At 50.1% G+C, this 13,546-nt stretch overlaps 6 protein-coding genes across 6 annotated transcripts; 2 read left to right on the forward strand and 4 right to left on the reverse strand.

Moving 5' to 3' along the window:
* Positions 1-799: 799 nt before the first annotated feature.
* Positions 800-2,457, reverse strand: ALT_7160 (pre-mRNA-processing factor 19 family protein; the record flags this gene model as incomplete). The annotated part of the gene is made up of 5 exons (XM_033557305.2): positions 800-1,269; positions 1,330-1,793; positions 1,847-2,285; positions 2,339-2,383; positions 2,445-2,457. The coding sequence occupies 5 exons, from the start codon at positions 2,455-2,457 to the stop codon at positions 800-802; spliced, it is 1,431 nt and encodes a 476-aa protein (XP_033413196.2).
* A 463-nt stretch (positions 2,458-2,920) lies between these two features.
* ALT_7161 (KIAA1143 family protein) lies at positions 2,921-3,449 on the forward strand (the record flags this gene model as incomplete). Its single annotated transcript, XM_033557304.2, has 2 exons — positions 2,921-2,951; positions 3,001-3,449. 2 exons carry the CDS (start codon positions 2,921-2,923, stop codon positions 3,447-3,449), a joined length of 480 nt encoding a protein of 159 aa, XP_033413195.1.
* Positions 3,450-3,831: 382 nt separating this feature from the next.
* ALT_7162 (GTPase RIA1) lies at positions 3,832-7,402 on the forward strand (the record flags this gene model as incomplete). The annotated part of the gene is made up of 5 exons (XM_089600194.1): positions 3,832-3,894; positions 3,962-3,982; positions 4,048-4,982; positions 5,035-6,576; positions 6,625-7,402. 5 exons carry the CDS (start codon positions 3,832-3,834, stop codon positions 7,400-7,402), a joined length of 3,339 nt encoding a protein of 1,112 aa, XP_089455656.1.
* A 752-nt stretch (positions 7,403-8,154) lies between these two features.
* Positions 8,155-8,904, reverse strand: ALT_7163 (exosome non-catalytic core subunit CSL4; the record flags this gene model as incomplete). Its single annotated transcript, XM_033557302.2, has 1 exon — positions 8,155-8,904. The coding sequence occupies one exon, from the start codon at positions 8,902-8,904 to the stop codon at positions 8,155-8,157; it is 750 nt and encodes a 249-aa protein (XP_033413193.2).
* A 581-nt stretch (positions 8,905-9,485) lies between these two features.
* On the reverse strand, positions 9,486-11,553 carry vac8 (protein anchor VAC8; the record flags this gene model as incomplete). Its single annotated transcript, XM_033557301.2, has 6 exons — positions 9,486-9,817; positions 9,878-10,627; positions 10,682-10,927; positions 10,977-11,090; positions 11,152-11,272; positions 11,380-11,553. The coding sequence occupies 6 exons, from the start codon at positions 11,551-11,553 to the stop codon at positions 9,486-9,488; spliced, it is 1,737 nt and encodes a 578-aa protein (XP_033413192.2).
* A 1,715-nt stretch (positions 11,554-13,268) lies between these two features.
* Positions 13,269-13,517, reverse strand: ALT_7165 (uncharacterized protein; the record flags this gene model as incomplete). Its single annotated transcript, XM_033557300.1, has 1 exon — positions 13,269-13,517. The coding sequence occupies one exon, from the start codon at positions 13,515-13,517 to the stop codon at positions 13,269-13,271; it is 249 nt and encodes an 82-aa protein (XP_033413191.1).
* Between the last annotated feature and the right edge of the window lie 29 nt (positions 13,518-13,546).

The following is a 13,546-nucleotide window of genomic DNA, read 5'->3' on the forward strand; positions in this document are numbered from 1 at the left end:
CCATCTCCAGGATATCTCATCGGTGGCAACGGTGGGCGGCTATGCGGAGAATTGTGGCCTTGGGACGAGGACGGTTCAGCGTCTGAGCGCCAGCGAGACTGATGCTGGCTTCGTGATGGTTCGGACATCTGATTATGAGGACGCTATTGAGAATAATCATTAGAAATGCCTTCAAAAGTTCCGGTGGGTTTGTGTTGGTATCGTAAAGAAATGCCCCGCTCTGTGAAGTTCATGAATGCAATGGAACAAACCTTTCTTGGCCGCGCCGCCACAAACTGGACGCCTGAATCACCATTCATGTCGAGGATGTGAGGTCAATGTCATTGAATGGAAAGAGTTGGACCGAGAGGGGTATAACATGGAAGGTTAGGGATGCTGGAGCATCCAAAGTCGGTAGGGGCTCCCGTTATTGTTGGTGGAGGCCATGACTAGCTGGTTCCGAGTCTGTGGTGGAGAGATGTCATACCGCCGCCCAATGCATAAATTTATAAGCAGTGGCGAAGGAATTTGCATTTGGCAAGCAGACAATTTACAAACTGGCGCAATGTACCATGAGCTGGGGAAAGATTTATAAACGCTGGCGCGAATCGTAGTTGAGGAACAGACAAGACTTGCTAACCGGCGTCATTATCGTTCAAAAGTGCTATGACTGAGTTGAAACAAACATGAATTTCCTTGCCTTACGCAGCGATCCTGATTGTAAACCTTTTAAGCCTAGAGTGATTGAGGACAATGAAAAAGAGGAAAATGGAAACACATTTGGCTAGAAGTACAAAAGAGGTTCCTTCTCTGTAAGGTATCATGACTCCTGTGCTGTCAAAACTGTGACTCCACCTTCGCTGTTCAATGCCACAATGCTCTGGGCAGCAGAGCCCCAAGCCACTGCTACTGCTGGCACGGCGCTGCGCAAAGGCTCCGACCATTCTTTGGATGCCTTCGAGTATTGCTGGACAGTCACACCGCTGGGGCCACCAGTGAGCAGGAATTGCCCAGTGTAATCCCAGCAGATAGAATCGATCTGGCTGCCCGTCTCCAGAACCTTGATCTCCTTCGAGTTGCGGAGATCCCAGATGGACAGAACAGTCGAGTTGTCTGACACTGCAGCAAGGAACGTGCCGTTCTCGGAGAAGTAAAGGCAGTTGACGGGGCCAGACATGGCGTAGTTGGCGGCCGCGGCGCCAGACTTAACATCGAAAATCTTGATCTGACCGTCTGCGCCACCAGCAGCGATGAGATGCCCATCAGGGTGGAATGCGACGGCATGAAGAGCTAAAGGAGAAGGGGAAAAATTAGTAAAGGTCGCAAACGAAAAGATCAGCCCTTGCTTACATGCGTCTGTGAAAATTTGAGTGATGACAGAGTTAGTTGTCAGGTCATACAACACATAGCTCTTATCAACGCCAACAGAGCCGATTATGTCGCCAGTAGCATGCAGAGCAAGAGCTGTTGCTGAACCAGCATGAGAAGCAAAGTTCGCCAGTTCTTTGCCATTCTCAAAGACCTGGACGGCACCCGTAGAGGACGCGATGACTGCCTTGTCACCTGCCCATACAGCACTGGTAACCGGGCCGCTTGTCTGCAGATTACCAACGACACGTTTCTCGGACAGGGAGTAGACACCGACAGTGCCATCAGCACCCCCTACGAGAGCCATGTCTCCGGCCGCGTTAACGGCTAGGGCCTTGCCGCCTTGGCAGAGAGGCTCGGACGTCTCAGTGGGCTTATATGTAGAAAGCGCGTCGCTTGTAGCCCAGCCTTCGGGAATAGGTCGCTTGCGACGTGTCTTGGACAGCCTAGGTGAGGTTAGCAATACAGAATGACGAATTGAAATAGCCATGTCACGTACGATGCCTGTGTGCTTTCAATTCTCGCAAGAACAGCATCTGGTAAGCCGGTTGAGTCGACCTGCATAGCTTCTTCACCTCCAGCGCGACCGGCGCTAACAGTCACCTTGGACAAAGCGTCGCGAGCTTCGTCTCTTTCCTTTGTTAACCTCGCAATGACTCGTACAGCAGCATCGTGTTGATAGAGAGCTGCGCTCAGCTCCTGCCGCGTCTGGGCAAGGGTCTGACGCAATGTGTAAGTTTCGAGCGCCAGCGCATCCCATTCTTCTTGAAACACGCTGAGCAATGAGGGAATGGATGTGAGGGTGGGAGGTCGGGGTCGGACAACGCGCTGGCTTTTGACTTCGATGAGTTCGTCGACCGAGAGTTCCTCTCCATTTACTGGATCTTTTCCGTTCTCGGCAATATATGCCTCGATGAGACGTCTTTCGAAGACGCTGCCTACGCGCTATTAGACGAATGAAGCTCAGGAAATCCTTGGATCCTTGACATACCGCTCTTGGGCGAGACGACTGGCACTTGCGGTGCCTCTCCCGAAACTGTTCAAAGATTAACTATATGCAATCAAGCAAAACAAAACATGGAATAAATTTGACTTACTTGCGCACAGCATTGTTTTGTATTATGAGTTGGTTGATCTAGAGAGAGGTTGCTTGACGCGAGAGCTGTCGCCGCATTGGACTTTTCGACGAGACAAGGCTTCCGCCCTATCTGGGTTAGCCGCACCGCAAAGCTGGCTGATCGTCCATTGCTTGGCACTCATGCGACTCACACTGTACAGCAATCCAGATTCATTTCGCTCTCAAGCAATCCTACCCCGTGTACTAGTATCTATGTATACTTAAACCATGCTATACCCATCTGTGCTTGATTAAGCCGCTTTTCTTCCGTCCTATTAGCCCCTCCTTATTACCAGGCTGCAGTTCGACTGAGAACATCCGGCCCAGAGAACTCCCGCGCTACTAACAGACATTCAAGAAGCTTTAGAATTAGCTATTGCCCTCAAGCATCGCTAAACCGATCTCTGACTGTGCCTTTCTCTGCTTCGGGACTAACGCGTCTTGTATTCAGGAGTCATGTCCTTCAACGCGAAAAATCTCGCCTATGGTATGCTATACGTTCTCGCTCACACGGCACTTCATCTAACGCCAGGCAGAGAATAAACAGCCCGCTTTTCTACAGAAACTTAGAAACCAGTACGGAGATACGTCTGGTCGTCTTGAAAGGCCCGTTGCGCGACCTCGATTAGCGAAGAAAGATGATGAGGACGATGACGAGCCCACATACGTTGATGAAGAAAGTAATGAGGTGATATCGAAGGAAGAATATGAAACACTACTGCGCGGTGACGAGAAACAACCTGAGTCATCCGAACAACAGTCGGGCCACGAGTCGAAACAGGACACTGAAAAAGCCGACATCGAGGAAGCGTCCTCAAAGCAGAATTTGGCTGGAATAGGAGGCCCAAAGAAGCGGAAACAGGCGAAAGTCATCAGAGATGATAATGTTGAAGCTGAGAATGGCACGCAGCAAGAGAGCACTGGACCTCAGAAAGCAAAGCAGAAGCAAAAGAAGAAGAAGATCAAGCTATCATTCGATGAATAAGGCAAACATGCTATACTTAGTTCTTGATAACGCTTGTTAGATAATGATATCATGGGAGTATAGTACCCCTGCTAATGGAGTTTAAGGTAGATATATAGCCGTGCATTGGTAAACCCAGTAGGCCTGTTGACCATTTGACCGATAAGGTGAGGCCATGTCTTTCACCTAGAACCTCTGCCAAGTTATTGCTACAGAGCTCTCCTTGGTGTGTTGTTATCGGTGATGTTGAAACCTCTCTCTCTGACTTCACATAATCCGAAGATAATTTTGTCCGTTTCGGCGACAGCGGAACACCGAGGAACCGCCTTAAAAGTTCACCTTACCAGGACTCTCTCTGGTTGTCAACGCTGGAAAAAATTCATAGACTCGATGGTTCTTTAAGATGCCTATCGTTAATGTAGATGATCTTGTCCGTCTCCAACAGAGGTCTGAGGACATACGGAATGTGAGCTACCCCTCCATCCCACCTTGATGTCATATTTTCTACTTGTTCAGCGCTAACCATCCCGCAGATTTGTATTCTTGCCCACGTTGTGAGTACTCTATAGCATAACCGACTGCCTGAGCGCGTCTGATTCTGATTGTTACGATGAGTTAGGATCATGGGAAAACTTCCTTAACAGATGGTCTCATTGCCACAAATGGCATTATTTCCCCGAAGTTGGCGGGCAAGATCCGCTATCTGGACTCACGTCCAGATGAGCAGCTTCGAGGAATCACTATGGAGTCGTCTGCTATCTCCCTGTATTTCTCCATGATGCGTCGCTCGTCTCCTGATGCTGCTCCTCAGCCCAAAGAGTACCTGATCAACCTGATCGACTCGCCTGGGCATATCGACTTCAGCAGCGAAGTATCGACAGCTTCAAGGCTCTGTGATGGTGCTCTTGTCCTTGTCGATGCCGTTGAGGGTGTCTGCAGTCAAACTGTCACAGTGCTACGTCAGACTTGGGTCGAGCAGCTCAAACCGATTTTGGTCATCAACAAGATCGACAGACTGGTTGGAGAGTTGAAAATGAGCCCCAGTGAAGCTTACTCTCATTTAAGCAGACTATTAGAGCAAGTCAACGCTGTCATCGGAAGTTTCTATCAGGGCGAACGGATGGAGGAAGACCTTCAGTGGCGAGAGCGGATGGAAGACCGTATCAATGCCTCGGCTGCTCGAACCGCTCAGAAGCAGGAACAAGGCGATGAGACAAACATGAGCAGCGTCGATGAGGCGGAATTTGAGGAAAAGGACGATGAGGAAATCTACTTCGCTCCGGAGAAAAACAATGTCATTTTCTGTAGTGCCATCGATGGCTGGGCTTTCACCGTTCGACAGTTCGCTGCTCTCTACGAGAGGAAACTGGGAATCAAACGGTCGATTCTTGAGAAAGTGCTATGGGGAGACTTTTACCTTGACCCTAAGACGAAGCGTGTCTTGGGGTCGAAGCATTTGAAAGGACGTGCCCTCAAGCCAATGTTTGTTCAATTGGTGTTAGACAGTATCTGGGCTGCATATGAAGCTACAACTGGTGGAGGAAAAGGCAAAGGGTATGTTGCACAGCTGAGATTGGAGATTGTTTTGATACTGATGTTATATTAGCGATCCAGCTTTGTTGGAGAAGATCACTAAGTCCTTGAACATCACCATTCCGCCTTATATTCTTCGCTCTCGTGACCCGAGAAACATCATGATGACCTTGTTCTCGATGTGGCTTCCTTTATCAACTGCTGTTTTGGTGTCTGTCATTGAATATCTTCCCAGCCCACCGGCTGCCCAAGCCACTCGACTACCAGGACTCATTGAAGGCTCGCCTGGCGCTGAGTTTGTCGACAAGAAGGTTAAGGACGCAATGGTAGCGTTCAAGTCAGGCACAGACGCTCCTGTGGTAGCCTATGTCAGCAAGATGGTTGCGATTCCTGAAAGTGAGCTACTGTCTAGCAAAAAGCGCTCCGGTGCGACCTTGTCGGCAGATGAAGCCCGCGAAATCGCACGCAAGAAGCGAGAAGAGATTGCGAAAATGCAGGCTGAGGCAGGCGGAAACGGAAATGAGACGGACGACTACGCGCGTATCACATCTGCATTCGAAGTGACCACGCTGGATGACAGAGAGGAACAAGGGGAACCAGAGGAGAAGGAAGACCCGGAGCACTTGATTGGCTTCGCACGGTTGTACTCAGGCACCCTTTCAGTTGGTGATGAGGTCTATGTGTTGGCCCCCAAATTCTCTCCGGCGAATCCTCATGCACACCCTGAGCCACAAAAGGTGAAAGTCACGGATCTATATCTCCTTATGGGCAGGAGCCTAGAGCCGCTCAAGACCGTTCCCGCGGGAGTGATTTTCGGTATCGGTGGCCTTGAAGGCCATGTCCTCAAGAATGGAACTCTTTGCTCGCAGCTTGAAGGAAGTATCAACTTGGCTGGCGTCTCGCTAAACGCCCCACCAATTGTAAGAGTTTCCCTTGAGCCGGCGAACCCTGCAGACCTGAACAAGATGGTCACCGGTCTGCGCCTCCTCGAACAAAGCGACCCATGTGCACAATATGAGGTTCTCCCTAGTGGTGAGCATGTGATTCTGACTGCTGGTGAATTGCATCTTGAGCGCTGCATCAAAGATCTCCGCGAACGCTTTGCCAAATGTGAGATCCAAACCGGTCAGACAATCGTACCATACCGGGAAACAATTATCAGCGCGCCGGAAATGGCGCCTCCAAAGAAGCCAGAACTTGGCCGAGGATGTGTGTTGGCCGTTTCTCCTTCGAAACAGCTGACTGTCAAGTTGCGCGTTGTGCCCCTACCTGAAGCAGTGACGGACTTCATCTCCAAGAACGTTGGAACAATCAAGCGTCTCCAGTCCGAGAAACGCTCAGCGGGTGAGACCAAATCCGACGCGGAAGCAAGCAACGGGTCGTTGGAGACCACACAACAGGTTGAGTCCAGCGATGCTTCTGGAGAAGCCAGAGAGGGCAATCAGCTTCCCTTGAAAGACTTCAAAAAGGAACTCACCCGGATCTTTAACGAGGAAGTTAAGGAGGACAAAGAATTATGGGCAAATGTCGTCGACCGGATCACTGCTTTCGGCCCTCGACGAGTTGGACCGAATATCTTGGTTGACGCCACTGCGGTGAACACTTGTGAGAAATTGTAAGTCTGATACAGTTTCCGACAACTTCCTCAATCTAACTGGCGCAGCCTACTCGACGACCCCAAACAGCAACCCAACACTACAACCGAAGAAAGCACCCGCGACTCCCTGACGGTCCGCGACTTCAACGACAAGCTCGCGCACGCCTTCCAGCTCGCAACAGGTCAAGGCCCTCTCTGTAATGAACCTATCCAAGGCATCGCCGTATTCCTGGAAGAACTATCGATCAACGCCAGCGAAGAAGAATTAGACCTTGGTCGTCTGACAGGCGAAGTCATCCGACTAGTCCGCGAGAGTATTACTCAAGGTTTCCTCGACTGGAGTCCCCGGATCATGCTCGCAATGTACAGTTGCGAGATTCAAGCTTCTAGTACGTTTAGTCCCACATTGATCACCCTGCCCCATCTTGCGCATCTCAAAACACAGACTAACACTGCTACAACAGCCGAGGTCCTCGGCCGTGTGTACGGCGTCATCACCCGCCGCCGCGGCCGCATCCTCTCCGAAACAATGAAAGAAGGAACCCCTTTCTTCACCATCCTGGCCCTCCTCCCCGTTGCCGAATCATTCGGCTTCGCTGAGGAAATCCGCAAACGGACATCGGGTGCTGCACAGCCGCAGCTCATCTTCGCGGGCTTCGAGGCCCTAGACGAGGATCCGTTCTGGGTCCCGGCTACGGAGGAGGAGCTGGAGGATTTGGGAGAGTTGGCTGACCGTGAAAATGTGGCGAAACGGTATATGGATGCTGTGCGGAGAAGGAAGGGGTTGGTTGTGCAGGGTAGGAAGTTGATTGATGCGGAGAAGCAGAAGACGTTGAAGAAGTAGATTGTGGTTATTATGATAGAATGTGAATTGAAATTGTTTGCGGAGTCTAACGAGTCGATGGCTACCATCTTACAAAGGGATACTGCAAAGACACAAAATTTGTGCCCTCGAAAGAGATTTTCCCACATCCATCAATCAAGGACTAGGAATAGTAGGCGAGGGTCGTAGAAGATGAGTAGTCCTCCACGCGGAACAAACCATTAATCTTCCTCCCGTGACAAACACAGTTCAGCATTGAGAAAGCCAGAACCATGGATACTTGGGAGGTGAAGAAATGAACTACCGGGATATGTCACCAGGAATAGAAACTGGAGAAAAGATTTGTTCATTCTCATTTGAGAAATTAGAAATGAGTAAAATAAAATAGGTCCTGCCATGCTAACAGCCTCGTAGGCGGTGATGCTGGAGGATATTGTTCACGAGCGAACTGAGCATATGGGTATCTCATGTCTATTCTTGTTCGTCAACGTCGCGCCGACGTATCCCGGCCCGCTATATGGGCGATCAGAATGCCTGTGTTAACCAAAGGCATAGTCAATGGCCCCTCAAGGACCGAAGAAACCAGCGGATTGCGAGTTTTTCTCGCACAACCAGGTTTCCGGGATCTATCTCGCTCTGGAATGACCAGAAGACAAGCCAAGAGCGTCGGAGAAATGATCTTCTCGGAAATATCAATGGTGTGAAGTTCGATAATAGGCGACGCCGATCTATTTCAATCCCGAAGCGTCATCTCATCCAACCGTCGACACCGCTCAAAAAGGCCGAGCAACCTTTCGCAATTCTGCAGCACCAGTGACGGGGTCTCTCATCTCTTTCCAGCTAACCGGAAACATCATATTGCCAGCCTCGCTACGTGCCATGACGACACCAAGGTCATTGCGCGCAGTGGTAAGATAATAGAAACTCTGATCACCCAGGGAAATGACGGAACCACGCACAATATCTCCAACACGGAACATCTCGTCCATCACGACGCGATCCTTCTCAACAGCACGCACATCTTCCTTCCGGATAAGCGCCTGGAAGCGAAGCTCGTCGGAGCTACTGTGATTCTCAGGATTGGCCGCCGAAGTGAGTATGGAGACGATGTTGTCGTTGTCTGACGCCGTCTTCGACGGATCGGGGCTTTGGGACCCAGCCGACTCGTCGAGGACGACGAGGATGGAGACTGTGGCCTGGCGTTTCTGGACACGGGTGACGCGTGCTAACACAATCGAGTCGACAGCGGGGAGAGTGTTGTACCTCAGTTTGGGCTTCGTAGTTGTTGTCGTTTTTGCAGGTGTGGTCGAGGTAGAAGGGTCCGATTTCCTCGGCAAGTTCCGCGAGACGCTGAGGATAGATTTTACTTTGGAGCTGGGTTGAGCTTGTTGGACAACCACTGGTCCAGCAATGGATGCATAAATGTTGGCATTTTGCACGTGGGTACCTGGTCCTGCCGAGTAAGAAGACACTGGCCCCAGGCGCTGACCTGGAATAGCCAAAGAGGGTTGACTGCTTGCCATCTCAACTGAGTGCCACTAAGAAGTGACAATATTCTTCCCCAAGGTGCAGAAAGTATGTTGGATTTGGTTTGGAAAAGGAAGCTGGAAGCTGCGGAGTAATTTTTGTTACGATGTCTTGCGGAGACCGGCTCGGAAGGAGGTTTCCCCGGCCTATAGCAATTTAGCCAACGCCTTCACAGATACATAAAGATCTCGATGGGAAATTGATGAAGAGATGGATTGTTTCTCACTAAATCTAGGTATACTGCGATTCAAAGTATTATGACCTTTAAATCTGTTCTAGCATCAATACAGTATTCATGTGCAGCACAAGCAGGGTAAAATAAGCGTGACAGTCCTGAAAGGAAACTATAGACGAACAGGCAATTATGGAGGAGGAATTCTAGCGGGAATCCATAAACGCACCAAATGCTCGCTGACGAAGGAAATAAGCGTAAGAAAAGACACCGAATCAATGCCCGCTTAGCACCCTGTGGTAAGTAAAGGTCCGATGTGTTGAGAATGGTAAGAAGAAACGTCAAGATATGAACGGGAAGGAAGGAAGCGGTTATAGATGGTGACAATTATGGGATAGCAGCGTATTAGCCTTCGACAAGAGTCTGTTTTGGACCGTTTCCGAGTAAACCGAGACATCGCCGCGCCAGCGCAATGACCTCGGCCTCACCATCCTCCCCATCCTCTTCGTCTGATTCGATGTTCTTGTCCGAGATCGTTTTGACCATCTGTACAATATCTTCGGATTTGGATATGTAGCCGATGAGCCGCTTGTCCTCCGATTCCAGCAATTGAAGGAGAGTCCAGATGGCAATGTGCTGGAAGGTAGGATCGCCGCTTGCAAGGAACCTTTTGAGATAACCGTGAATGCCGCCGTTAGGGTCAGCCCAGTCACGAACGAAGATCGAGTAATCGCCAACTAGTGCTCATTAGTACTTGCGCAATTGAGAGAGTAGTAGAGCGATGGCTGGTGACGTACCTTTTGAGGAGAGGTTGCCCAAGGCAGCAGCACTGTTGCCCTGGACCTCGATACTTTCGGAGTTCGTAAGGGGGATCAGCACATCGAAGACACCTAGGTTGAGCAGATGAGGTTTTAATTCATCGCTGAGAGCCAGCACAGCGATTGCAGCGGTCATTTCAGATTGCACACTCAGAGGAACCCGAAGGACCAGATCTTTGCATTTCTGTACGGCACCGGCCTGCAAAACAAGCTCCTTGTTGCGATCAGAGCTTGCGGCAAGGTTGCGAAGTGTAGAGATGGCGTGACATTGTATCTCTTCGTTGTCTGTCGAACCCAGAAGGTCTACTAACGGCTTAAGGAAGCCTGCGTCGATGATAGGCGATTCGTTGAGAGGATGAATGGAGATATTGCGGATGCATGCAACAGCAGAGAGAATGAGGGGAAGGTACGAGGACTGCAACAGGCGCAGGAGTGGCGGAAGGCCCTTTGCACGAACAATCTCCAGCTGGTATTTCTCGTCGGAAGCGAGGTTTCGAAGTGCAAGGGCGGCTTGACACTGAACTTTGGGAGTGGAAGAGTCCATGAGGTGAACAAGAGACTGAACCAACCGTGACTCCGTCTGGGCGAGCCGCTTGCGATTCGAAGCATCGACAGCGATATTGCTGAGGGCAGTTGTGCAGTAGTATTGTACATCGACGTCAGGAGAGGAGAGCAATTGAACAAGCACAGGGATTGCACCGGCATTGACGAGTTGCTGTCGGTTGTCATCTACACGAGTAGTCAGCCAAGCTCAGAACCGTTCTATCACACGGCCCAACTTACCAGAATGCGTCATATTCAAAAGCGCTCCAGTGGCATTACGTTGTACACGCATGTCCTTGGACTTCGCTAGACGGATCAATGGACCTAGAGCTCCCGACCGAGCAATCTTGGCCTTGTTGTCCTCATGAGTCGCTAGATTGGTGATACAACCGACCGCATTGCATTGGACCTCGACGTTGGGCGACATCATCTGACGTATGAGAGGAGCCAGCCCTCCCAGGGCAACAATGAGCACCTTGTTCTCGGCTACAATCCATCAGCAATACTCGACGACGTATGGGATTGAGCGACAAACCGTTGACGGCAAGATTTCCGAGAGCTGCGCTAGCAGCCCTTTGAACTTCAATGTCCGAGCTCTGTAGCAGGAAGAGGATAGGCTCGAGCGTGTCTCGGTCGACTTCGCGCACATCTGCGACAATCACAATAACGTCAGTCCCAACTTCTGGTTTCACAGCAATGATATGACGTACCTCGCTCAGTTATCTCGGCGAAAGTCAGGCTAGCACTTCGTTGAAGGTCCACATTATCAGAATAAACTAAGGTGCTCAGGGCGCGAAGAGGCTCGCCGGAGAAGAAGTCGGTTTCGGCTCGCTAGAACGCAAGTAAAGTCAGCTTCAACAGCAAAACAGAGGCCCGAGTACGTTGATAGACATGATAGATACGAAGCGCAGGTGTATAGACAACAAAGCTAGACGTACATTCTCCAAGTAACCGAGCAGGTCGGATACGGCCTCCCGCTCATTGTCTGCTAGCGTTGTCTCATAAATTCCATCTCGCGAGCGACCTCCGATAGGACCGAGACAGGCCGTGATATGACACCAGCGGTCGACTGCCGATAGACAGGACAGACACGCGTTTGCGATCGCAGTCATACCTTCGGTGATGGGAGGCCAGAAGGCCCCGCAAGCGACAGTTTCAAAGCGACGGTAGGCGTGAGGAACGGCAGCCGATCAGGGTCAGAAGGAAGGTAGCTTTAGTTTCCCCCTTGTTGTTCTCTCTATCTCCGCTCCTTCAGATGGAGAGTTTCGCGGTGATGTAAGCGATCCGAGGATGTGACTGGCCCAGCAAGGAGATGCAGGATGCGAATGGAAGTCGATTGGCGATGGCAGAAAGGACGGGAGGCTCTGCATATAGCACCTGGAGCTAGCTGCTGAGGTAGGAGCGGGAGGGTAGGGCACGTCGTCGCGTGATAGGACGGGAAGACAATGTGAGATAAACCCTCTTGGTCTCTAGTCAATGAGGTAGTTATTCTCTTGATTCTTCCAAGGTCTGTGTCCGACCTTTGGAATGCTGAATTATAAGACGAGAGGGAGGGGGAGAAGGGTAGGAGATGGCAGACGGCAGGTTGGTTTAGGTTTAGCAGGTCTGCTGCTCCGTCTAGTTTAGCTGGGTTCCCTTAGTCTCGTCAGCGGCGGCTGTCACTGGAGAAGGAAGCTCCAAGTGAGTCTAACCATGCTTCGACTAGGTTTCACTGATGTACGGAGTAAGTAGCAGGTAGACTATCAACTGAATAGATAGATATGTTGAGCACCGTTTATGCGACTACAATTAATCTTCGCTACCTAAAAAGCTTCTTGCTAGAATTCAATTTCGGCCAACCGAAAATGCAGAGGTAATTCGTCATCGTTAACTTCTTCTCGCCTTTGTTTATCTCCTATCTCGCATCCGCCCCAGCCATGCTTTTTTATCCGCCATGAACCACACGAATCTCTTCTACTGCCTCCCGACAAGGCCACCAGTGACAACTTCGCAAGCTCACTTCGAGGGCTACTTTTTGCGGAACCCAGACACATCTTCACTGTCTTTTCAATGAGGTAATTCCGTAGCAGAATAGAGCTCACATATGGGAGTAGACTGTTATCACACTAGCAACGGCAAGTAAGCATTTGGTCGATCCCGGGAACTAAAGAAGGCATGATCCTCCCAACAGGCCTGGTCCCCATCTATGTTTTGCCGTGCCGACTGTCCTTTGGGGCACAATGATGAGCAATCGTTCTCTTCTGTTGCCAAGCGTACAACATGACCGTCCTCCTGTTAGTTGATTTGGAACATTGTTTCCGCTCCACCTTTCCTCTACGTCCAACTACATTGGTGAAATGAAACCCATTGAAACGAACGTCGGATGACTAGTCCTAACTCGTTTCTTCCATCGATTTCTAAACATCTTGAGAACGCAAAATGGCGACTAACAAATGACGCGGTTGATCACCAGACAAGTGACGGATGATCAACATGACCAGGGTGTTTCCGAGTCAGTGGATGGTGGGGGATACCATTTTGAGAAACGGCCAGAATTCAACATATCAATGCATCAAAAATCGCCAAAAATACTGTCCATTCTACACAAACGCTGAGCCTCGCGCAAAGCCCGACCCTAAGACTAAAGGCTTGAAATCACATGGGTTGATGTGCACTGCGCTGGACTACCATTACTCCATTCAACCACCCAGAGGAGCGTTTCAGCTGGCTAGCCAATCTTTCGAATATCTTGCACTCTGATATGATAAGGCACACACAATTACGATCAAGTCGAGATGTTCGGATTTAACCCACACTTAAACTAGCTATGGGTGGGCATCCCAGCAACTCAAAGCAAGCCAATCACAATATCACCATATAGCTGTGCCTTGATCTTGATATCGACTTCGGCGACCAGATCCAGATGAATGGTAATCTTCAGGTTGGAATCTTGGTTCTTCTTGTTTTTTGAGCTTGGATCGTTTTTGGCGAAGTCTGTGAAGCCATCATTCTCCGAGAGTTGTTGGTCCTTGACCTTGTCGCTGAGCATTTCAATATGACCCTGAATCAGCATAGTACATTTGGCAGGTGAAAACATTGCGTTAGGGAATGAATAGGTAACATATT

This window comes from Aspergillus lentulus (genome assembly GCF_001445615.1).
Source record: "Aspergillus lentulus DNA, contig: Alt12, strain: IFM 54703, whole genome shotgun sequence".
NCBI classification, from domain to species: Eukaryota; Fungi; Ascomycota; class Eurotiomycetes; order Eurotiales; family Aspergillaceae; genus Aspergillus; species Aspergillus lentulus.